Genomic DNA, 25,465 nt, shown 5'->3' with positions numbered 1-25,465 from the left:
TGGTGGAGAAGAGGCAGGAGAACAGAGTATAAGCAAATTACAGTATATTAGCCTAAATCTTTTAAGCTCTATTTGCACAGTTGAATGATTCATTCCCTCTGATTTCCTCTTCAAATAAGTGGCTCGTGCCATCGGAATGCATCACTTGGAAAAACACACGTGTTGATCAGGAAGTGTAAAATGAAATATTAGCACACTGATAAACTGGGGAATTAACTCTGATCCAGGGGAAAACCCAAGATGACAAATTAGAAGGTGATGATTGTAAAGGTGGTAACTGCTAATTGATCCAGAAATTCAAGAAAAGAAACATCTACATCTGCTTCATCAACTGTGCTAAAGCATTTGACTGTGTCGATCACAAAAAACTGGAAAATTCTTAGAGATGGGAGTACCAGAACGCCTTACCTGCCTCCTGAGAAACCTGTATGCAGGTCAAGAAGCAACCATTAGAACCAGACATGAAATGACTGATTGGTTCAAAATTGGAAAAGGAGTATGACAAAACTGTATATTGTCACCCTTGTCACCCTGCTTATTTAACTTATATGCAGAGTACATCATGCAAGATGCTGGGCTGGATGAATCACAAGTGGGAATCAAGACTGCCAGCAGAAATATCAATAACCTCAGATATGCAGATGATACCACTATAATGGCAGAAATTGAAGAAAAACTAAAGAGCCTCTTGATGATGGTGAAAGAGGAGAGTGAAAAAGCTGGCTTGAAATTTAACCTTAAAAAAACTAAGATCATGGCATCTGGTCCCATCACTTCACGGCAAATAGAAGGGGGAAAAGTGGAAGCACTGACGGATTTTATTTCCTTGGACTCCAAAAGCACTGCAGAAGGTGACTGCAGCCATGAAATTAAAAGATGCTTGCTTGTTGGAAGGAAAGTATGACAAACATAGATAGTATATTAAAAAGCAGAGACACTTTTATGCTAACAAAGGTCCGTATAGTCAAAGCTATGGTTTTTCCAGTAGTCGTGTATGGGTGTGAGAGTTGGACCATGAAGAAGGCTGTGCACCAATGAATTGATGCTTTTGAACCATGGTGCTGGAGAAGAGCTTTGCGAGTCCCTTGGACTTCAAGGAGATCAAACTGGTCAACATTAAATGAAATCAACCTTGAATATTCATTGAAAAACTGATGCTGAAATTGAAGCTCCAATACTTTGGCCGCTCGATGTGAAGAGCCAACTCAATAGAAAAGACCCTGATGCTGGGAAAGGCTGAAGGAAAAAGGAGAAGAGGGTGACAGCAGATGAGATTATTGGGCTGAATCACCAACTCAATGGACATGAATTTGAGCAAACTCCAGGAGACAGTGAAGGACAGGGAAGCCTGGTGTGCTACAGTCCATGGGGTCACAAAGAGTTGGACATGACTTAGTGACTGAACAACAACAATAACAACAGTGTCTCCGTGTTGTTTTTATTATGGGATTCTCCCACCCCTATTTCCCCCAGAGAAATCCTATTTTAAACAGGAAACAAAACAAGCCCAGAATGACTAGTTAGAGTGACATCCTGGTTGTGAGACCTTTAGAAAATTGGTTTAACCTTTGAGATCTAATTTTTCCCCTTTCATATATCTTTATGAAGATCAAATAAAGTGAAATTTACACATTGCAAATTTAAAGATATTTTCATTTCAATGGAATATTCTGGGAGACAAAATTCTTAAGAATTAAAGAAAATGTTTTCTAATACGGCAGCTAACCTATCATGAGAGGCAGCCCTTTCTCGTTGTCCCTTAAATCATACGATGTTTCAAGTTTTCAGATTTGAAGAAATCTGAAATTGCCCTGGTGTTTAGGTTGTTCAGAGCATTCCTTTTTTTTTCTTTGAAGAACCAGACATCTCCTCCCAGCTCCTGAATAGGCAGAGGGTTATGCTCCTTTGTGCAGAGCTGGGAAAATGTGGAGGCAACCCTGGGGGTGGTGGATTCTGAACACAGGATGATGGTGTATCACTGTGTTCCAACTCTCAGGATAGCATCTCTGTGGCTAGAGGCCCTGAAGTCTGAATCGGCGCCATGGAGGGCTCTGTGCTGAGCCCCACATCCTGGGAGAGACGCAGGGCCTGGCTCCGTCAGAGCCGGCACTGGCAGACCCAGGTCCTGGAGGAAGAGGCTGCAGCGGCCCTACAGAATGTCCCAGATGCCGAGCCCTCTGGCCTGGATGACGTTTTCCAGGAAGGTAAGGAGGCCAAACAGAGAGGCATATTGTCTTGAGATAGGGAATATGTGGCAGATGCCCAGGTCTGCCGTGAGGGCAGGGGGTCCCCGGTTTCCTCCCTGATAGCTTGGTTGGTAAAGAATCTGCCTGCAATGCAGGAGCTCCCGGTTCGAATCCTGGGTTGGGAAGATCCCCTGGAGAAGGGAGAGGCTACCCACTCCAGTATTCTTGGGCTTCCCTTGCGGCTCAGCTGGTAAAGAATCTGCCTGAAGTGAGGGAGGCCTGGGTTTGTTCCTTGGGTTAGGAAGATCTCTGGAAAAGGGAAAGGCTACCCTCTCCAGTGTTCTGGCCTGGAGAACTCCACAAACTGTATAGTCCATGGAGTTGCAAAGAGTCCGACACAACTGAGCAGCTTTCACTCTCACTCCATGTGGCTCATTTTGACTGGGTTAAATGAGCTAAAGGGAAGACCATAAAGACAGTAACGTAAGGTATGAATTGTGTACAAAAGAAAGGGCATAAGATTGAGAAAGAGGAAGAGGCGCACTTTTGCGTCGTCTTGAGTAGTTGTGAGGACCCCAGGCCAGGTATCTCTGTGAATGTTTGGAGTGTTTCTATCTTGAATGTGTGACAAAGCTACACTCAATCTTGGTGCCTGGACTCTGGCTGCTGCTCAGTTGCTGATGTGACCTTTGGCAAGTCACTCACCCGTCTAGAACATACTTGTCTAATTGAAGTATTAGTACCTGAAATAGTAATATTACCTTTTCCACATGCCTCTCAGAACTTCTTGGAGTTTCAAATGATGCTACAGACATGATTGAAAAATAAAAAATAAATCTTATGTAAATACGCCTACCCTTGCTTATTTAATAGGAAACAAAAAAGGACAAAAGCAAAATTGTGCTGGTTTTTCTTGTTTTTTCTTTCTTTTTTCTTTAAACAGAATAATCTACCCCTGCTCCCAAACCTTGGGGTATTTCCCAAGTTTCTGGGAGAAAGGGGGCCCAGAGGCCAAGAGAAAAGAGATGTCCACTGTTTTTTTACATGGGTATATCACTCTTGTATCTTAAGGGAAAGTTTTATGGGAATAAAAAGGGTTCATGAGGTGGCTTGAATAAGGATAAATTTGTGGAACAGGTTGAGTTCCAGGGAGGAAGTCTGATATCCTTCAGTCCCCACAGTGATCCGATATCTGACTTTTCTAGGAAATCCAATCAATAAGATTGAAGACTGGCTGCAAGATTGTGGGTAAGTGCCAGCAAAGTGGTGTGTTGAGCATGGTTGGTGGTTGGGTGTCCTGACTGGAGGACTCAAAGACAGGGACATAAGTTTTAATTGGGCCTAATAATTAGAAGTGAGGTTGAAATGAGTGAGAGGGGTCTGTAAAGAATTGGGTGAGTGTGGGGGTTAGGGCTGTGAGTCAAGTGCCTCTCTGGGCTGAGACTAAGTTAGGGTGAAGGTCTGGAAACACAGACTGGATCTGGTCTAAAACCAAGAAGGATGGAAATTGGCAGCCATAGTGAATGACGGCTAAATTCCAGACCCCTGCTCCATTGCTTTTACCTTTGGATGAAAGTCTTACACTGCGTGACAGAAGAGGAGTTAAAAACCTAACTGTTCTTATGATCAGAGCAATTCATTATTATGAATCACTATATTGTTTATTTCTACAACAGAACACAGGAAGGGCTAAGCATTTACCCTAGTTATTCAAAGCATTGACTAAGTGGAATAGGTACTTCAAGACAGATTGTAGTATTTCTTTCCTGAGAAACTCTTAAAATTTGAGGCCCCACACCCCCAACAGGCTGTCCCATTTTAGGCTCAGTCTACTCAGACACGGAGGGAAAGCTTCTGTGACCTGTTTAAGTGTGATCACTTGTGTGATAATGAATTCTCAGAACTTAAAATCTACTGCCTGCTCTTTATTTCCTCTCCAGAAATGTCTCTAGCTTGATATAGCCTTTCATCTAAACTCATTTATTAAGATAAAAATAAGCCCATCCTGGTTGATTTGGTAGGAAATAAATAGCACTGCATAATCCAAGGTTGTTTATTTTAACTCTACCCTGGCAGGTAAGGCCAGGAAGGATTTATTTTGTTTTGTTTGTTGTTGTTTATTAAACATATTGTCTTTATTGATTGTCATAATCTAGTTCAAAATTTTTTTACTTCAAAAGTCAATTAAGGGTAATCAAAATACAGGGAATTAAAGGGATGATGTTAATGGGAATGCTTGCAGGTTTGGGTGTGTAAGAACTGTCCCAGGATTTAAAATGCTTCCCAGAGTTCAATACTCCTTTGTACTCTTTGTTTATGAATTCAGTATATAGGAAGAGCAGTAACTTGGCCCTTCTATGTCAGAATGAAATGATGCTAAGGGACCTTTCAATGCAAATATAGAGAGGAGCAAACTCTGGATTTAGTCTCTAGTCATTGATTTTATGTCCTAAGCAACAACTCATGAAAGGCCTGGGACTTGGACGAGGGCTGTGAAATGTCAGACCATCATTCTCCGTGAGAAGACATCAACAGATCCAGGCTTTTGTCCATACTTCTGTTGTGTATCCCACATACGCAAAGAAAAGCAAGGGTCAGCCTGAGCTGGTCTTCATATATAGACTATAGAAATGCCTACTAGAGCACAACTAGAAAATAGAAGCAAAGGGTGTGCACCCAACAAATTTTGTGTTACCAAATTTTGTTTTGGACAAATAAGGAATTTTATCAGTGGGATTTTAATGTAAATTTTATTGAAGTATAGTATACACATCAGTAGAATTTTTCTTTTTAATATAAATTGTACAACTCAATGAATATAAGTTCCAGCTATGGTAGATGAATACATTCTAGTGACCAGTGCTTTACAACGTAGTGCCTGCAGTTAACAATATGGTATCGGGCACTTCAAAATTTGTTTAGAGGGTAGATCTCATGTTAAGTGTTCTTATTTCAAAAAAAAAGTCAAAGGGAAATGAAGATACCCTGGGAATTGTTGGATATGTCTGTTTTCTCGATTGGTGATGGATGGTATCACAAGTGTTTACATATGTCCAAGCTTATCAAGTTACACATGTTAAATATGTGCTGTTCCTTGTATATCAATTGTACCTCAAAAAAAAAAAACCTGTTAAAATAAGAGCAATATAAATCACATTGAAGTATAGAATATTTACTGAAAAATAAGTGAGGATTAAGTATATGGTTCAGTGAATTTTCTCAAAGGGAATAGAGTGATGAAATCTGAAAAATCTGGAGTGAAACATTGCCCGCGCTCCAGAAGCCCCTTTTGTCCCCTTCCATTCACTGCCCTACTTCCAAGGGTAACCAGTACCCTGACTTGTAGCATCATAGATAAGTTTTGTACTTTTTAAACTTTATATAAAGGCAATCATACTATATGCACTTTTTTATGTGTTCTTCTTTTGTTCAGCCTTAAATTTGCAATGTTCATCCATGAATTTTCATCCAGCATTAGGTCCTTCTTTTTAATTGTGTAGCCCTGTCTATCTATCCATCATGCAAATAATCCACTTTACAATAACTAGAGATTTGGGAGTCTCCTGTTTCTGGGTTATTATATATATTATTTCTTTTGGTGACTATATACAGGCATTTACATTGATGGCATACCAAGAAATGCAACAATAGTGTGTTTTATTGTAGTCATATTAATAGTGGGCTTTAGTAGTGCATTACTGTGTTCTGACAGCACAAGCATTAAGTGGAACAGTAGATCTTGTCATTCTAGTAGTTGACTGCATTAGCTACCATAATAGTAGTAGGAAATATTAATTTATACTAGTATTTGTGATGTTCTATGTACTAACACATGTTTGTTGTATTATATGTTTTTATGCAATTATATATTAGGAAGAAAAGCATATATTTGTAGTTCTAATTGTGTTTATTAGAGTTACCCATTCTTAATTACCTTGAGTATAATTCTACATTTTATAACACACATTGATGTTTTTCTTATAAGGACATGTAAAAATACAGATTTTAGAAAGTATTGTTGATTTTTTCACTATTTAAAGAAAAGTACCAGTAATATATAGTGATTTATTTTGTAAAATTAAGCAAAGTTTGTTCTACAGTGTCTGTAAGCCCATTTTCATTACAAAACATTTCATGAACTGAAACTCTGATAGCCTGAGACTTGCCTGGATCACTGAATAAAGAAGACTTATTTAAGAACAGCCCCAGTGGCTGCTTTCCAGTCAGTTTCCCTGTTAACTTGCTTTAGCAACTCTCCTCTATTCCAGCCTCCATTTGAGATTATATTCAAAGCATCATGTGCAACTTCCATTTTTAAAACTTTCAGGAAAGCCAACTATAAAACTCACAACACATCAGTGCTCAAAGTGAACTTAGAAAATGATAATATCTAGGCCTCTAAATCCCCTTACTTAATACATTTGAGAACATAGCAGCAGCAAGGAGCCAGGACTGGAATCCAGGTACTCTGTTACCCATTCAAAGCTTTTTCATCGACAACTTCATTCACTTGCTTCAGACAGTGAATCTCTTCCTTGTTTAAGCTGTTTCTCACTACCGTGTATGCTGACTTCCATCTGTTCTTGTGGAGATAGTGAATGTTTGATAAAGCACATATCTCAAAATGTAGAAACATAATCTTTAACCAAAATGCTGTTCCGACTGCTTCCTGAAAGACATGATATTCACCAAGAAAGGAGCTCAGAGGAAAGGAAGGAGAGGTGGGTAAATAAGATGATTTAAAAAATCTCCTAAAAGATTTTTTCTTAGTCTCAATATTTGCATTTGTAATGAAAGTTTATGGCACTCAAACCCCTGCTTCTGTAAATAGATTTCTCCAGTTTTGTTTCCATATTCTTTCTTTCCTAGCTTCTAAAGAATTATTGCTAAGCTGACTTGGGGCACTGTGGTCAGCACGATGGCTGCTGCTGCTGCGGCTGCTGCTGCTAAGTCGCTTCAGTCGTTTCCGACTCTGTGCAACCCCATAGATGGCAGCCCAATTTAAAATATGGGGCCTGCTGACTACCTCTATGGATTTGTCAGTCAAATCATCACTCTCCATTTTCTTCAACATAAAAGTGATTTAAATACTACTGACTCTCATTAGAAAATTATACAAACTTGTGGGAGATATTTGAAGAAAAGCCCCTTTGAAAATGTAGTGATTTCAACCTGTGTTTCTTTTTGGTTTTTAGATACTCTGAAGAAGGGTTTTTTGAGGAAGCAGGACAGTTGAACTACAATGGTAAGTAGAGGCTCTATTCTTTCTTCTCCTGTTCATCTACCTTAGACAGTGACATCACTGCGTATGTGTACATGCACATGCATATGAGTGCATATGATGCTATCCTTTCACTGCCTGCAGAACACCTATTAATGGTCATAAGGCAATCCAGGAGGCCCAGAAGATAGTGTTGGCTGAGAGCCCACAGGCTGACTAGTCCTCAAAGGTTATCTTCTGTTAGTGGTTGCTCAGCTAATAATCGGAGAAGGCAATGGCAATCCACTCCAGTACTCTTGCCTGGAAAATCCCATGGACGGAGTAGCCTGGTAGGCTGCAGTCCATGGGGTCACGAAGAGTCGGATACGACTGACCGACTTCACTTTTACTTTTTACTTTCATGCATTGGAGAAGGAAATGGCAGCCCACTCCAGTGTTCTTGCCTGGAGAATCCCAGAGACAGGGGAGCCTGGTGGGCTGCTGTCTCTGGGGTCTCACAGAGTCAGACACGACTGAATCAACTTAGCAACAGCAGCAGCAGCTAATAATCACTGCTATGGAAAAAGAGCTTTATAAAATGTGTGTGTCTGTGTATGTATGTTTATGTGTCTGAGTGCATACCTCCATGTGCTAATTCTTTGATAAAGGACTGTGTACATGACTATGTGATTTGGGGACAGATTAATTATAGGTAATTTTATAAAACAAAAAAAAATTACATGATTATTTTTAATCAGAATTATGAATGTAATTTCAGTATATGTATGGCTGGGGTTGTTGTGCAAATGTGTGGATGTGTGATGTGATTGTGTGGTTGTAGATGTGTATATAAGTGTGTGAGCATGTGTGTGAGTCCAAGCCTGATTTTCTGCAGCCCTTGACTCATTATTTAATAGGGTGCCCCAGCCATGGAACCAGCTTTGAAGATGACTTGAGCCTTGGAGCAGAGGGTAAGTGGCACAGCTCTCTGAGGTTGGGATTGAAGAAGCAGCTATCCACTAGATGAATGAAGATAGACTGGAAGGGGAGAACTGCAGAAAGAAGCAGCCCATCCCTGGCATCTTCTCTGCAGGGAAAGAGCAATCCCATATGATCTAATGGAAAACTCAGAAAGCATCACATGCCCAGAAATGTCTGCTCACCATCCTATCAAGACATTTACTGGTTCATCATTGGAGCTTTCCTTTGGCCCCTAGGAAGATAATACATAAAATCACCATAAAGTTGGCTGCCCAGACATCTTTGAAATGGTTTTCTATATAGAAGACCCAAGCAGCCTGAGTACTGGGTGTAAGAGAGATATTACATTGGAGGAAGATAAAGGCTGAAATGAAGGATGGAGGTACATCAACCCACCTGCGTCTTCTGGGACCCTTAGAGACCCATGTGGTGAGATAGGAACACTAGCCTGGGGGCCTGAATGACTCTGTCTTCCTCAGGACAGAGAAACTCTTGTCTGGACACCAGGCATGGTTCAGAAGTTCGGAGACACGGGGCCAGTTTTTGTCTACCATGTTTGTCCCCCTTCCAGGTCTATGTTTGATAATCTTCATATACTTTCCTAAAGAAAAGGGTTCATAGGGTTTATGGGCCTGTAGTAGTAGCAGAGAGGAACAGAAGGGGCCGAGGTTTCAGTTCAGAGGGGCAGCTCAGATGATTTTCCTTTCCCCTTCTAACTTTGTCTTTCTGTTACTTGTCCAGCCACACTGTTGGCCGCCAGCAGCAAACTCTACTCCAGGTAAGTGTTAGTTTCAGCCAGGCTGAGTGATATCTCCTTCAGGAGCTACTGAACTGGGGTGGGTGTCAGAGTCCAAGAGATTAAAAACAAAGAGCTGCAGTTTCACAATAGAGAGTGAAATTTCCAACCAGAAATGAGACCATAGATTCAGTTTTTACAGTAGATGGTTCAAACATACCCAGCAGGGAGTGACTGTGCCCTGCAGGGCATGTCTAGAAGCCAGAGTACAGACTGATTGCTCACAAGATTAGTGTGTCTTAGCATTGATCCCTGCAGGAGCTTCCTGGAGACATCCCGGCCCGGACAGCTACTAGATCTTGGCTGCAGTTTGGCTTCCAGCAGCATGACTGGTGGGACCAACAAGACTAGTTCAAGGTAGGTACCAAGTTTGGCAGGGTTATAAGGTCAGGGAAGATGAGAGGCAGAAGAGACTGGAACTTAGAACCATTGCCAGTTTTTTTCTGGGATATATTATTACTAGTGCTTTTATGCAGTCACATACTTGACAAGGGTGACAGCGTGCTTCAAGAATAGCAGGGATGCACAGATATCTACTACTCAGAGCTGGTTGCTGTGTGTAAAATACAGGTGTCTCCTCCCCTGAACTTTGTACCCCAGGAAGTGTAATATTGGTCCAATCACATTTCCAGGACTTATAATAAGTTCTCAGTAAACAATCAGTTGGATATCAATTTCAGCAAACTCTCAGAGATAGTGAAGGACAGGGAAGCCTGGCATGCTGCAGTCCATGGGTTGCAAAGAGTTGGACATGACTTAGTGACTGAACAACAACAAAACAATCAAATTATTAAAAAAAAAAAAATCAATAAGTGTATCCATTAATTGATTGATCAATTGAGGTGATAAAATATTGATTCATTCAAGCAATTTTGTATCTCCAAATGCAGGCCAGGCAATGACTGTATGGAATTTGAAAATCAAGCAGATAAAAAGTTTGCCTGAAGGAGCTCAACAATTCTATAGGGTGAAAAAAAAATACACACCAATAACTCTAAAACAAGGTGGAAAATGATGAGAACTAGTGTGCTATTATAAAAATTGTTTGGAATTTGGAGTCAAAGTTTGAATCTCAAACCTGGTTCGCAGACTTATTAGCTTATTTACTATTTTTAGTGATTTGTACTCACTGAGCCCTACACCCCAATTCAGTTAACATGGAATCTCTGGGGGTGAGACTCAAATGTCTGCATTTAAAATAAAATTTTTTTTGAAGTACATTTGATTTACAATGCTTCAAATGTACCGCAAAGTGATATATATATATATATATATATATATATATATATATATATATATTCTTATTCAGATTCTTTTCTATTATAGGTTATTACAAGATATTGAGTATAATGTCCTATGTTGTACAGTAGGTCCTTAGTGTTTACCCATTGTATATATAGTAGCATATATGTGTTAATCCCAAACTCCTAACTTATCTCTCATCCCTTGCTATCCCCTTTGGTAACCATAAGCTTGTTTTCTATGTCTGTGAGTCTATTTCTATTTTGTAAATAAGTTCATTTGTATCATTTTTTTTGGATTCCACATGTAAGAAATATCATATGATATTTATCTTTCTCTGACTTACTTCACTTAGTATAATAATTTCTAGATCTGTGTTGCTGCAAATGGTTTTATTTCAATCTTTTTTATGGCTAATATATACCACATCATTTTTCCCTTGATTTTCTGGTTTTTAATTTATTCATTCTTAATTAGAGGATAATTGCTTTACAATATTGTGTTGGTTCCTGCCACACATCAGCATGAATCGGCCATTGGTATACGCCCCGCCTCTTGAACCTCCCTCCCACCCGATCCCACCCCTCTAAGTTGTCACAGGGCGCCAGGTTTGAGCTCCTTTTGATTTAGAGCAAATTCTCATTGGCTATTTTACGTATGGTAATGTACGTATTTCCATGCTACTCCCTCAGTTCGTTCCACCCTCTTCTTGCCCTGTGTCCACAAATTTGTTCTCTATGTCTACATCTCCATTGCTGCTCTGCCAATAGGTTCCATATATATGTGTGTGTGTGTGTGTGCATGTGTGTGTGTGTGTTAATACATTTTTTTCTCTTTTTGACTTACTTCATTCTGTATAATAGGCTTCAGGTTCATCCACTTCATTAGAACTGACTCAAATGCATTCCTTTTATGGCTTAGTAATATTCCACTATATATATATATATATACCACAACTAGCCTATAGTTGTTAGGGTTAGAGTTAGAGTTAGGGTTAGGGTATCTCTATATATACCACAACTTCTTTACCCATTCGTCTGTTGATGGACATCTAGGTTGCTTCCATGTCCTAGCTATTGTAAACAGTGCTGCAATGAGCCTTTGGGTACATGTGTCTTTTTCAACTATGGTTTCCTCAGGATAAATGCCGAGTAGCAGATTGTTGGGTCATATGATAATTTTATTCCTAGCTTTTTAAGGAATCTCCATACTGTTCTCCATAGTGGTTGTGTTCATTTATATTCCCACCAACAGTGCGAGAAAGTTCCCTTTTCTCCATACCCTCTCCAGCATGTATTGTTTGTAGACTTTTTGATGATGGCCATTCTGACCAGTGTGAGGTGTAGTTTTGATTTTTAGTTCTCTAATCATTAGCAATGATGAACATCTTTTCGTGCCTATTGGCCATCCATATGTCTTCTTTGGGAAAATATCTATTCAGGTCTTCTGCCCATTTTCTAATTAGGCTCTTTAATTTTTTGATATGAGTTGTATGAGCTATGTATTCATTTTATATTAACTTATTATCAGTCATATCATTTGAAAATATTTTCTCCCATTCAGTAGGTTTTCTTTTCATTTTGTAAATGATTTCCTTTGCTGTGCAAAATGTTTTCAGTTTAATCAGGTCCCATTTGTTCTTTTTTGCTTTTGTTTCCTTTGCCTTATGAGACAGATCAAAAAAAAACTTTACTGTGATTTATGTTCAAGAGTGTTCTGCCTGTGTTTTCTTCTAGGAGTTTTGTGGTTTCTGTTCTTATAGAACTGTCTTTATCCATTTTGAGTTTATTTTTTATATGGGGTAGGAAAATGTTCTAATTTCATTCTTTTACATGCAGCTGTCCAGTTTTCCCAGCAGCATTTGTTGAAGAAACTGTCTTTTTTCCCCATTGTATATTCTTTCCCCCTTTATCATAGATTACTAGACTATACATGCATGGGTGTATTTCTGGGCTCTGTTCTGTTCCATTGATCTGTATGTCTGTTTTTGTGCCAGTAGCATACTGCTTTGATGACTAGCTTTATAAAAGAGCTGTATCTGAAATGAGCACAAGTCACATCTTCCCCCAGAGTGTGCTGGGAACTATCACCTTAGTGGAAAGTGCAGCTAGAGATCGGGGGTGAGGGCATTGGCTAGAGCCAAAGTTAGGTGTGAGCCAGGGCTTCCGTGCTCAGTGACTGACAGTTCCCTATTCAGGGCAAGATTGTGTCCTAAGTTTTTGGAGCAGGATTCCTGAGGGTCAGGTCTGAGCTGGTTCCCTTCTCTTTTAGTGTGTGGTCTCCCCCATCCCAGCTTTGGTACCTTTGCCCTGGAGGGGAACAGTGCTAGAGCAAGAAGGGCCAGAGCAGGTACCCAATGCAGGCTAGAGCACACTCTGGAGAAATTCTGGCACATTCAGTTAGAGTTTCAGCCCGTTCTTGATCCGCCTCCTCTGGGAGCAACAGTAACGGCTGCCATCACCCCTTTCAGATGTAGTGCCAGGTCCAAGCCAGCTCCATCCCCCACAGCTACACACTGTCTTCACAAATGGTGGCCTCCACCCTAGTGGAGCACTGCACTAGCGAGTGAGAAGAGTTGGAGTGATGCTCGGTGTAGGTTTCAGGAAGCTGGCCAGAGCCCTAGACACATTGAATCTGCTTCCTCATCCCTGTTTCAGGAGTAAGCAAGTGTGTGCATAATCTTTGCAAGCACAGTTCTTACTGCCCTCCTGTTAGTCCTACTGGTTTTCAAGCTAGTGAATGGGACTCCTCTGCCCAGCATCAGACTCGAGGGCTATGGTGCCCAATTTGTGGTTTGAACCATCCATTCCCCAGGGAGGATCTCTGAGCCTCTGGGACCTCCCTTCTCCTCTGTGTCCCTTCCTAGGGATACAGATCCTGACCTGATCGTTTCTCTTCTCTTCCTACCCACTTCCGTGTAGATCATTCTTTATAGCCTTAGTTGTAGAAGAGTCTTTCTGCCAGTCTCCATCCAGTTTGTTTTCAGCAAGAACTGCTCCTCATGTGGATGTATGTTTTGGTGTGTTCACTGAGGGCAATGAGCTCAGCATCTTCCTTCTTTGCCGCCTTGATCTCCTTCCTCCTCAGGGATCTAGTCTTATGAGGACAATTCAGATAAGGAAACTCGGGATCATGGAGATGAAATTAGCAGTTAGGAGGAACACACAAGAATAGAGCCAGGGATTCCAATTATCCAGCTTTTACTTAAACAAGATGATTTCAGTTTGGAACACCGGCATCCTTTCCGAAGAGATTAACAGTGATTAGTCAAAGCCTCAAATAATTCACAGCTCCCCTACTCTCACTGATGTTTGGAATGTACTGTTAGTGAGCTCTTGTGTCACCAGCCTGGTACTGCAACGATTTGCACAGAGATGGTGGTTGGAGACAGAAAGTGTTTGATCTACAGATGCAGGGATTCTATCCTGAAATTGTGCTACAAACAGGCCTACCTATCACAGCTGTATTGATAAAATTTTATCCTCAAGGTGAGAATAAAATGAGTTCTATGTTGCTTACACACTTATTGCCTGGTTGTTCCACCAACCACTGGTGCAAGCTGGTAAGCAAGTGACAAAGCACTTGGCAAAAGCCAGCTATATCATATAGCAAATGGGAACTGACTGGTTAATAACACAACCACAGATCATTTTGCAACTATACTGATTTTGGTTTTTCAGATCCCTCTCATAGCAAATTTTCATTCATCTGTAATCATTTTAATCAGTCATTTGAAGTACTCTAATAGAATCATGTTCAATTTTTAAACCAAGGCCAGATTGTAATTCCCAGGTTTCAGACAGAGAATTTAGATTCAGAGAAGTGAAAGTTTTTCTGGGTTGCAGTGGTAGATAGAGAAATGGCCAGAAAGATATCTCAGTGTCCTGACACTTTTATTAGATAGTCTGGATTACCCTGCTTCTCAAAGCTTCCTGTGTTTACCCAAACCCCCACTTTTCAGCATCTCAGAGATTCTGGACAAGGTGCAAGAAGATGCGGAAGATGTCCTTTTCAGCCTGGGCTTTGGTCAGGAGGACCACAAAGACACTTCTCGAATCCCTGCTCGATTTTTCACCACCCCCTCTCAAGCCAAAGGCATTGATTTCCAGCTCTTCCTGAAGTCCCAGGTGCGGAGGATTGAGATGGAAGACCCTTGCCTCATGCTGGCCAGTGAGTGTTAGCACAGACCCATGCTCTACTTCTCTCTCAACCTCCAGACAGTCATAACAGGGATCAATGGCTCTAAATCCAACTTTCTCTTGGTTAGCTTCTCTGGACCCTTTGTCTCTTGTGTCTGTTTCTTCCTATGTTGTCTTAAGTGAATGGAGAACTTTGAGTTCTGCTTCTCTCTCTGACGAGTTTTCTTTTTTTTTTTTTTTAAATTTTATTTTATTTTTAAACTTTACATAACTGTATTAGTTTGGTATCACAGTGACTTTCTTTTAGATCTTCTCTCTTTTCACTGAATCAAATTGGACTGGTGTCTTTAAATCTTATCACCATTTTCTATCTCAGTTGGAATTAGTGAATGTTTCCCATTTATAACCATTACATTAATACAATTTCCATTTAGGACAGCAGTTCTGTTAATTATGTTAAATTGTGCAGGAGTTTATAAAGCATTCATATTCATTGGCTTTTCTTCCACAGAAAGAAAGGCTCAGGAATATTTAAGTAAGCACACCAGTGATCGTTATGTATAATCTTACCATATCTAGGGAAACAATGACTTAAGTTGTCCCAATTCCATACTGAAGAAAGATATGAGAGGGCCTCTCTACTTTGATGAGGGATGAAAGACTCTATTTTATTCTGTATGTTAGAATATATTTCAAATAATATTCTTTTACAGCCCACCCACCCCCATCATAATGGTGTTCCTGATAATGTTGTTTCAGATCCTTTGTCCCAGATTCAACTTCAAAATTTGGTAAATTATACTCCTGAGCTCCACTTGCTGAAATAAGGATTTTCAGTGAATTATTTCACAAGCACTTTATATGATTCTTATGCACCTTAAAGGTTAAAGATGTTTTTGTTGAATGTATTTTATGTGCCAGGTACAGAAGTTAAATTCTGGAAGAACAGCAGCTAGGCAAGAGGAACATGATCTTGCCTTTAGGACACTTACAGTTTAATGGGTAAATGGTTTATCACATGCTTTTCAAACATGGATGTGCCTATGAATTATGAAAGGATATTGTTAAGATGCATGGGATACAGTCTGAGATTCCCAAGTAATGCCAATGCTACTGAACTACTGACCACACATTGAGAAGCAAAGTCTATTAGAAATAACATAGTCCATCTAGATTTCTCTACCCTTGTCCATTGCCTAGTAATTGTTATCTCTCAAATTTGCTTCTATCAGAGAAGATTTCCATAACCCTAAATTTTTCCTACTAAGAACACAATGTTAGTTTTGCCTTTTTTAGTCATGTTTGTCATCTAAAGCAGGGGTCCCCAACCTCTGGGATCTAATGCCTGATGATCTAAGGTGGAGTTAATGTAATAATAATAAAAACAAAGTGCACAATAAACGTTTGCACTTGAATCATCCTGAAGCCATCCCTCTACCCCAAGTCCGTGGAAGAAATTGTCTTCCATGGAACTGGTCTCTGGTCCCAAAAAGGCTGGGGACTGCAGAAGCAAACATAGTGATAGAGGCCATTGTATACTGACAGCAGAAAGGATATGCTAAATCAAGATATGGAAAAGTTTCTCATCCCGTATAGAATTAATTTCTAGACTACTGGTGATAAAGAGTCAAAAAATCAAGAAAGGGAATCCTAGGTCTAAGAAATCTAAATGGGAGAGATGTTGGTAGAGAAATTGGCATCTTCTTTCTGAACTTTGAGTTTTAGGAAAGCTATTGAAGGGAAAAATTCAAGAAGTAATTTTCTGATGACTCCTAGACTCATCATCTTCATCCCTTGCACTCAGGCAGGTTTAAGCAAGTGCAGACACTGGCCGTCACTGCAGATGCCTTCTTCTGTCTCTACTCCTACGTGTCTAAGACACCTGTCCAAAAGTTCACACCATCCCACATGTTCTGGAATTGCAACCCAACTGATGTGCCATCCATCAAGATTCTGTCCCCAGAGCCTGAACCTCACTCACCCAGAGAGCGCCTCCGGAAAGCCATATCCAAAATGTGCCTGTACACATGCCCACGAGATAGGCTATCACCACCCGACCATACTCCCAAAAGAAACAGTTTAGACCAGGTGGTGTGGGAAGTGATGGACAGAGTGAGAGGAGAGAAGTTGGTCCTCCAGCAAGACTCTGGGTTTGGACCAGGCCCACAGGGAGATCCCGTGCCCCCTTTCAAGGGTACAAAACTGCCTACTTCTTCCTGTCCATGTGTCCTCTGCCTTAAAGAAGAAACACAGCAGGGGATGTCCACATGGCAAGAACCTTCAGAAACTATGGATTCTGACTTCAAAATACCATGTTGCTCACATTCTCTGCCCAGAGCAGATATACAGTGGAACACAGACTCTGCACAGGTAAAGAGAGAGCTGTGGGGGCTACAGGCCACCAGTAAGGAAGCCCATTCAGTCAAGGATGATGCCTTCTGGATAAGAAAGAGCAGAGCAAGAAGGAGTCTGTTTCAGAAGAATCCCATGGGCAAGAAGGTTAAATCACTGGATTTGTCCATCATCCAACAGAAATGGAAACAGAGTCAAGAGAGAACAGAAATGCACCGATCTCTAACTGAGCAGTGGCAGGACACTTTGGACTTGGAGGTGAGTGGGTTGAAAGTGAAGGAGAGGTTGGCATTCCTGGCCGTGAATTCTGGATTCCTGCTCTTGAGTTAAAATATATCTTCCTTGTCAGATATACCAAGTCTTGAATTACATTCAGAAACCTTTGAAAGTGGGTTCCCTGGTGGCTCAGATGGTAAAGAGTCTGCCTGCAATGCTGGAGTCCCGGGTTTGATCCATAGGTCGGGAAAATCCCCTGGAGAAGGGAATGGCTACCCACTCCAGTATTCTTGCATGGAGAATTCCATGGACAGAGGAGCCTGGTGGGCTATAGTCCATGGAGTTGCAAAGAGTCGGATACAACTGATCAACCAACATTAATATAGAAGGAAGGGGAAAGAGAAATAGACCCAGTTTCTTAAGAGCACCCAGTTTTTGTCACTATTTTTCTAATTCCTCTTCCAGGCTGATCTTCACTGAAATTTCCCATCAAACACACCTACCCCTATCATCTGTGGGGTAGACACACAAGAGTAAAGATAGAGGTCAGTTACACACTAGACTAAACACAATTATATAAAATCTCTTCTACCTTGGCAGGTATATAACCATGAAGACCTAGAAGTTCAGATTCAAATCTAGAATTCTCACTCTTAGGACTTCAGTGCTAGAACATGGCAGCATGGGCAGAGCCATCCCAGCCCTGGCCTATCTCTTTCTCTTCCCATACCCATGTCTGTCCTGCACCATAAGGGATTTTGCACACCATGTGTGAACACCCCAGCTGGCATATTCAAATGCCACAAAACCCCTGCATGTGTGCATGCATGCTAAGTCACTTCAGTCATGTCCGACTCTTTGCGACCCTATGGACTGTAGCCTACCAGGCTCCTCTGTCCATGGGATTCTCTAGGCAAGAATGCTGGAGTGGGTTGCCATGCCCTCCTCCAGGGGATCTTCCTGACCTGCGGCTTGAACCTGCATCTCTCACATCTCCTGCATTGGCAGTTGGGTTCTTTACCACTAGCGCCACCTGGGAAGCCCCCACAACCCCCCTACCAATGCATATAACCATCTACCAGTCATCATTCAGGCCTAGAAGTGCATACCCTAGGAAAAAGGCCAGCCTTGAGAGAACAGACACCAGGCGAAACCAATGCATTTCCCTGAAATAGGCTTTGGGCCATTGAGTTGCCTTTGGGGAGGGGATTGTGGGCATCCAGAGCATGGTCTAGAAGGCGTAGTGCAATATCAAAGTGGACACATTCTCTCGGTCCACTGATTCTTCAGCCCATGAGCTCTCTAAAACTCGGGATTCCTCTTGCCTGGGTCTATAGACAGTGCTATGATCAAGTGCCAGAGTCTCAAGGAAAATCCCTCAAACCCTTGCCACAAAGAGAAGCGTGGTGATTTGCAGTCCTGTTTGCATGTGTGTCACCTCTCACTGAATGTAGAGCTGGCCCTGCCTTCCTCACTGCCAGGCTCCTACCACAAGAGAAGAGCCCAGGTTTCTCAAGTACACTCAGCCTCTTTCCCCTATAGTCCCCTGCTGTCCTGCACTTTCCCCTGCCACTGGTACTGACTGAGTTCTGCAGGGATCTTGGTTACAGGTGCAAAGCAACAGTGAGGAGGAGAAGAGCCACTGGCCCAGCAGACCTGGACATCACCACCTCTGCCAGACTTTTGCTGGTGAAGACTCCAGAAGTAAGTGAAGTGGATCTCTCATCTCTCTCTGTCTCTCTTGGTTCTCAAACTGGGCCGCACATTGCAAGCACATGTTGAAATTTTTACAAATACTCATAATGAAGTGTCCCACATCCTGCCTTCTAATTTAATCGATATGGAGCCCAGGGACTGATTTTTTCATTGTTAAGCTCTTAGGTAGGGTGATTCTATTATGGCTGGATAAATACTTCTGTAAATCAGTGATTCTCAGACTTTAGCATCAAAATCCCCTGGAAGGCTTGAGGCACTACAGATGCCTGGGTCCTCACTGCCAGAGTTTCTGATTGAATAGGTCTGGACAGGGCCTGGGAATCTGCATCTCTAACATGTTCTCAAGTGATGTTGATGTGGTTGGTTTGGTGATCACAGTCTGAAAACTGTTGTCCGGGGAGAAAATTCTGTATTACCCTAATATTCAAATATAGTCTACAGAATAGCAGTTTTAGCATCACTTGGGATATTGTTAGAAATGTGGGATCCCAGCCCTTCCCCATCTTAGATCTGATGAATCGAATTTTACTAAGACCCTTAGGTGATTTGCTTGCACATTGAAGTTTAAGAAGCATTGTAGTTTTGCAGCAGGTGAAAACCAACCATGGAGATTTATACCCTCGCACCTGCTTTTAGCTGCTTTCTAATCGGCCTAAATCATAGGACTGAGGCAAAATTCCTTAATGTGTTCATTTAAGCTATGAGGTCCATCTTGCAGCTCGGGTTAGGTATACATAAGCTTTCCTTCCCTCCTCAAAGAAGGACCATTAATATTATATAGGTAGTTACTGCAGCTAAAATGTCTTTCCTCTAGATGTGAATTTCAAGCATTAATTCTTTCAGAGGTATTTTTTATTCTTTTTAATTTTAGCTAAAGATTTGTATTTAAACTAAGCAGAAATTAGTCTCCTGGTGCTACAACTGCCTGTCCCCTAGGACCACAGAGAATATGGCAAGAGTAAGAATTGAAATCTTTCTTGAATTAAGTAAATGGATCATCTTGCTTGGGGTTCCCTCCATTTTGGATGTTTTATTACTATTTACTGTACTTCCTAGTCTGATATTAATCAAATTGTTGATTATTAACCAGTTGTTAACCAAAATTTTGATTAACACTGAAATTTCATTGTTACTGGTCCTGAATCACAAAGGTCTTTATGAGACTAACTCCTTTAACTCTAATTATCTGTGGTTTTAGGGCCCTAGTCACTTTATTTTCTCTTGTGCCCATTACCTTCATCTCCAGGTACATAACTAGTAGCTATCAGTCACTCACAAAAGAGGTAAATATCAGAAGCAGCAATCTACTATGTGTAGTTGAAAAAATTTAGGCTATGAAGTCAAATAACCTACCTCGTACTAGCTCAGTAATCTTGCAGAAATCAACTTTTGTTTGTTCCTATGAAACCTTTCAAGGAGTATGTGAAAGAAATGTGATTTATTGGAGTAACTGTTATGATGTTGCTGCTGTAGATGATGATGATATTTTAGGAAAAATTAATTATGGGCATAAAATATTTAGATCAGTGATTCCCAATCTTGCAAGCTTTTTTAAAAAAATATATTTTATTTCCTGGATTCCACCTAATAGAATTAAATATAAATCTCTTAGATTTGAACTTGGGCATTATTATTGTTTATTCTTCTTTAAAAGTTTTCCTAGTGATATCAATCATCTATTGTTGTATAATAAACCACCCAAAATGTAGTGACTTAAAGAAAAACTTACTTATTATTTCTATTTTGTGGGTTTGCTGGGGGGATTCTTCTGCTTGTCTCATCTGGTTTCACTTATGCAACTGCTTTTGGCTAGTTGACTGGGCTGGATCTGGTCAAAAGTGGGCTCGCCCTAATGGTGCTGACCTTGGACCAAATCATGGTGCTTACTGTCAGCCAAGTACTCTCTCCATGGGGGTTGAGTCATTCTTCAGTAGTCTTAACTGAAGAATGTTCAGCAAAAACTGAAGTTGCAATGCCTCTTTTTAAGGATATGTTGTAAGTTGTACAATGCCCCTTCAACCACATGTTATTGCTCAAATTAAATTGCAAAGCCAATCTAGATTCAAAAGGAGGGAAAACATACTTTACTTTTTTAATAGGAGTGGCAAAGTCACACTGTGAAAAGGCATGTGGAATGGGAGGGTTGTTGTGGCCATGTTTATAAACAGTCTATCACAGACAGTGATTCTGGCACCCGGTGAGGGTTAAGAACAACTAGTTTAATTAAAGGGCTTTATCCTCACATATTAAAGATGCCCCAAGGGCAAGCTCTCATTCTAAAGCTCACTGAGACTCAGCACAGCATACAAAATTTGAAAATAAAATTAACTGCCAAACTTACCAAATTCAAATAGAAAACGTGGAGTATATGCACCACAGCTAAGCTTCACTGCCAAAAATTTTAATTTACTCTAAAATACAAAACTCTGATCGAGTGTTATTTGTCCAGCAGATGTCAGCCTCACACAAGCAAAAAATAATGCCAAGATGTCCAGCAAAGCAGGCTGTGCAGAATCTATATGACTACACTTTTCTACACAATTCATGAAATACCCAGCACATCAGTTCCTCTCTCAAACATGTCCCATCTTTGGCTAGAAGTCAGGTATACAGAAAGATTGGAATTGCTTTGCCAGAGAAGAAGTTTTAAGGAGTTACACATTTCAAATAAGTAATAGATTCTATTTTCTGCTAGGGTAATAGGATTTCATTATAGTAGGAGTTATTGTGGTTAGAGATGCTGTATTTCACTTATTCTAAGATGTACATTTTTCTGTATTTGAATATGTCTGAAATAGAATGGGTCTAACAATTGGCATTGTCAACCAATGTAATTATAAGATATACAGTTTTGTCCTACACACACACACACATATACTTGCCTCCTTGAAAATAATTATAAGCCTTACAAACAATAGCTTATCAGATTCAGTGAAACACAGTAACTTTAGAAAGGAAATCAACCCTGAATATTCATTGGAAGGACTGATGCTGAAGCTGAAACTCCAATACTTTGGCCACCTGATGCAAAGAGCTGACTCATTATAAAAGACCCTGATGCTGGGAAAGATTGAAGGCAGGAGGAGAAGGGGACGACAGAGGATGAGATGGTTGGATGGCATCACCGACTCACTGGACATGAGTTTGAGCAAGCTCTAGGAGATAGTGAAGGACACGGAAGCCTGGCGTGCTACAGTCCATAGGGCCACAAAACGTTGGACATGACTGAGCGACTGAAAAACAACAACAACAAAAATAATGTTTCAAGAAGGGGGGTGTAGTGTTCAGTAACATATGTCATAAAATATCTAGTAGGAAAGACTGTGCAACTATACCACTAGATTTTCCACTAGAAAATGGTTAGGAAACTTGATAAGAGTATTTTTATTTGTGTGACAGAGCTTTATAATATTAATGTTAAAAATGAATAGGAAACTATGCAAGCAAAGTAGATAAAAGGGTCAAGAGTCTCTAAGGAGTGTTTTGTGTTTTTTTCCCCTAGGATGATGAAGTTTTAAGCATGTATATTTGCTGGAGGAAAAGAATCAATAGAGTGTGGGGGACCATGGTTCAGGAGGGTAGGGAAATGATGATGTGAGGTCAGTGGAGAGTGGGAATGAGCTGAGATCCAAAGCACTTTTGGAGGGTTCAGCCAGGGACTAAGATACGGATCTTTGAGATGAGAGGAAATGAAAAAGGACAGGCGTGACTAGTTACATTGGTCATCTGGAGAGGAGGTCAAGAAATGTATGCTTACTCTTTTCTCCCTTTTTCCTGTCAGGTCAGCAATAAAATTGTGAGGCAGGAAATCTGAGGAAGATCATAAAGGTTTGAGATCACCACTATGGAGAAAGGAGAATAATAGAATAATAGAAACATATATTAGTATTTGAATTGGTGAATAACATTAGGGCTCAGCTCAAGTTGCAGAACATGGATTGGCAATGGTTTTGTCATTTTCTCCAGCAGTGCTCAGTAATCTATACAAAAGAATAAGAATAAAAGTATAGGTAAACGTTTTATAACTCTAAACATTGAGTTCAATAGAAAGTCTAAGTCACATGATTCTTTGATGTCTCTGCTGCTGCTGCAAATAACTTTAAAGATCACTTGTAGTAGCAAGAAACATTTCCCCAGGTAGGGTATGGAAATTTCTACCAACCCAGTGCCTACAGTTGTCTCAAAGATGCATGATGTGACAAACAACCCAATCAAAAATGAGCAGAAGACCTAAATAGACATTTCTCCAAAGACATAAAAAGCTGCTCAACATTGCTAATTATTAGGGAAATGCAAATCAAAACCACAGTGAGATATCACCTCACATGGGTCAGAATGGCCACCATCAAAAAGTACAAATAAATGCTGTAGAGGGTGTGGATAAGAGGGAACCCTCCTATACTGTTGGTGGGAATGCAAATTGGTGCAGCTGCTATGGAAAACACTAAGGAGGTTCCTTTAAAAATTAAAAATAGTATTACCATATGATCAAGCAATCCTACCTCTGGGCATATACCCAGAGAAAACTCTAATTCAAGACAATTCATGCACCCCAATGGCATTACTTACAATAGTCAAAACATGCGTATCTGCTAAGTCACTTCAGTTGTGTCTGACTCTCTGCAATGCTACGCACCATAGACAGGCTCCTCTGTCCATGGGATTCTCCAGGCAAGAATACTGGAGTGTGCTGCCATTTCTTTCTCCAGGGGATCTTCCTGACCCGGGGATTGAACCTGCATCTTTTATGTCTCTTACAGTGACAGGCAGGTTCTTTACCACTAGTGCCACATGGGAAGCCAAAACATGAAAGCAGCCTAAATATCCATGGACAGATGAATAAATAAAAAAGATATAGTATATATACACAGTGAAATATCACTCAGCCATTAAGAAGGATGAAATAATGACATTTGCAGCAACATGGATGGATCTAGAAATTATCATACTAATTGAAATAAGTCAGAAAGAGAAAGACAAGTATCATATGATACCACTTATATGTGGAATCTTAAAAATGATACAAAAAAACTTACTTACAAAACAGAAACAAACTCACAGATATAGAAAGCAATCTTATGGTTACCAAAGGGAGTAATGAAGGAGCAGGAGAGGTAATTTAGGAGTCTAGGATTAACAGATACACACTATGTGTGTATGCTCAGTGGCTCAGTTGTATTTGACTTTGCAGCCTCATGGACTGTAGCCCGCCAAGTTCATCTGTCTATGGAATTTTCCGGGCAAGAATACTGGAATGGGTTGTCATTTCCTACTCCAAGGGATTTTCCCGACCCAGGAACTGAACCAGTTCTTGTGTCTCCTGCATTGGCAGGCAAATTCTTTACCACTAGCACCACCTGGGAAGCCCAATACACACTATACTATATATAAAACAGATAAACAACAAGGTCTTGTTGTATATCACAGAGAAATATATTCAATATCTTGTAATAACCTATAAGGTAAAAGAATAAAAAGAATTCATCTGTGTGGGCTTCCCTGGTGAGTCAGTGGTAAAGAATCCTCCTGCAATGCAGGAGACCTGGGTTTGATTCCTGGGTTGGGAAGATTCCCTGGCGGAGGGCATGGCAACCCACTCCAGTATTCTTGCCTGGAGAATCCCCATGAATAGATAGAGGAGCCTGGTGGGCTACAATCCATGGTGTTGCAAAGAGTTGTACACGACTAAGTAACTAAACGCACTTATATAATTGCATTACTCTGCTGTACACCTGAGGCTAACACAACATTTGTAAATTAGCTATACTTCAGTTTTTTTAAAAAAGCGTGATGTGTTTCTTTAAATTTCCATTGCAGGCTTTCACCACAACCACAGCACATTCTCTGACAGCAGTGACTTCACAGAAGAGCCTAATTCCCACCTCTTCTCACAGGAGGCTCTACAGCCTCCAACATCCAGCTCCTGCTCCCTGGCCCTGCAAACTCCTGACTTCAATAAGAGAAAAGCAAGATGGTACACCAGACAGAAGACAAGAGTGAGAGACTTGGACTCTCCTCCTGATGCTGTCATGAACAACATGCACAGAGATAGAACTTAAACAGTTGCTTCATTTCTCTGCACTTTGGCTTTTCTATGTGGGTATTAGAATACATGATCTATATATGAACAGTGGTAACTTGGACAAAGAATTTTCTCTCAAGCTTTGACACTGCCTAGGGCAGTTAGTAGATTTAAGGATAATCAAATTTGAGAAACAAGGGTGCTACTGGAATACTCTCAAAAGGCTCAAACTAAATGAGGAAAGACAATTCCCACTTTCAGGCTCTGAAACCTTGGTGCAATCTACAGTGGGATTCCCTCAGAGCCTCTACTCATCCCTCTGTGCTCCCAGTTAAATTCCAGGAAGTCTTCCACCGTACCAATGTCCTGTTTTTCTTCTTGTTTATTTTTAGTTTATTTAATTGGAGGATAATTGCTTCACAGTGTTGTGGTGTTCTCTGCCGTACATCAATGAAAACTAGTCATAATTTTATATATATATATCCCCTCCCTCTTTATCCTCCCCCACTCCATTCCACTCCTCTAGGTCATCACAGAGCACCAGGCTGGGCTCCCTATATTATACAGCAGCTTCCCTCTAGTATTCTATTTCATACATGATAGTGTGTATATGCA

General features: G+C 40.6%; 1 protein-coding gene across 1 annotated transcript; it reads left to right on the top strand.

Moving 5' to 3' along the window:
• The first annotated feature begins 1,855 nt into the window (after positions 1 to 1,855).
• TESPA1 (thymocyte expressed, positive selection associated 1) lies at positions 1,856 to 24,887 on the top strand. Its single transcript, XM_055570190.1, has 10 exons — positions 1,856 to 2,204; positions 3,392 to 3,434; positions 7,382 to 7,431; positions 8,304 to 8,357; positions 9,109 to 9,145; positions 9,422 to 9,520; positions 14,367 to 14,575; positions 16,349 to 17,154; positions 18,723 to 18,816; positions 24,646 to 24,887. The coding sequence occupies exons 1-10, from the start codon at positions 2,042 to 2,044 to the stop codon at positions 24,885 to 24,887; spliced, it is 1,797 nt and encodes a 598-aa protein (XP_055426165.1). The 5' UTR covers positions 1,856 to 2,041.
• The last annotated feature ends 578 nt before the right edge of the window (positions 24,888 to 25,465 follow it).

This window comes from Bubalus kerabau, chromosome 1, assembly GCF_029407905.1.
Source record: "Bubalus kerabau isolate K-KA32 ecotype Philippines breed swamp buffalo chromosome 1, PCC_UOA_SB_1v2, whole genome shotgun sequence".
Taxonomy (NCBI): domain Eukaryota; kingdom Metazoa; phylum Chordata; class Mammalia; order Artiodactyla; family Bovidae; genus Bubalus; species Bubalus kerabau.
The sequence above is the reverse complement of the archived record's forward strand: the minus strand, read 5'-3'. Positions and strand labels throughout refer to the sequence as shown.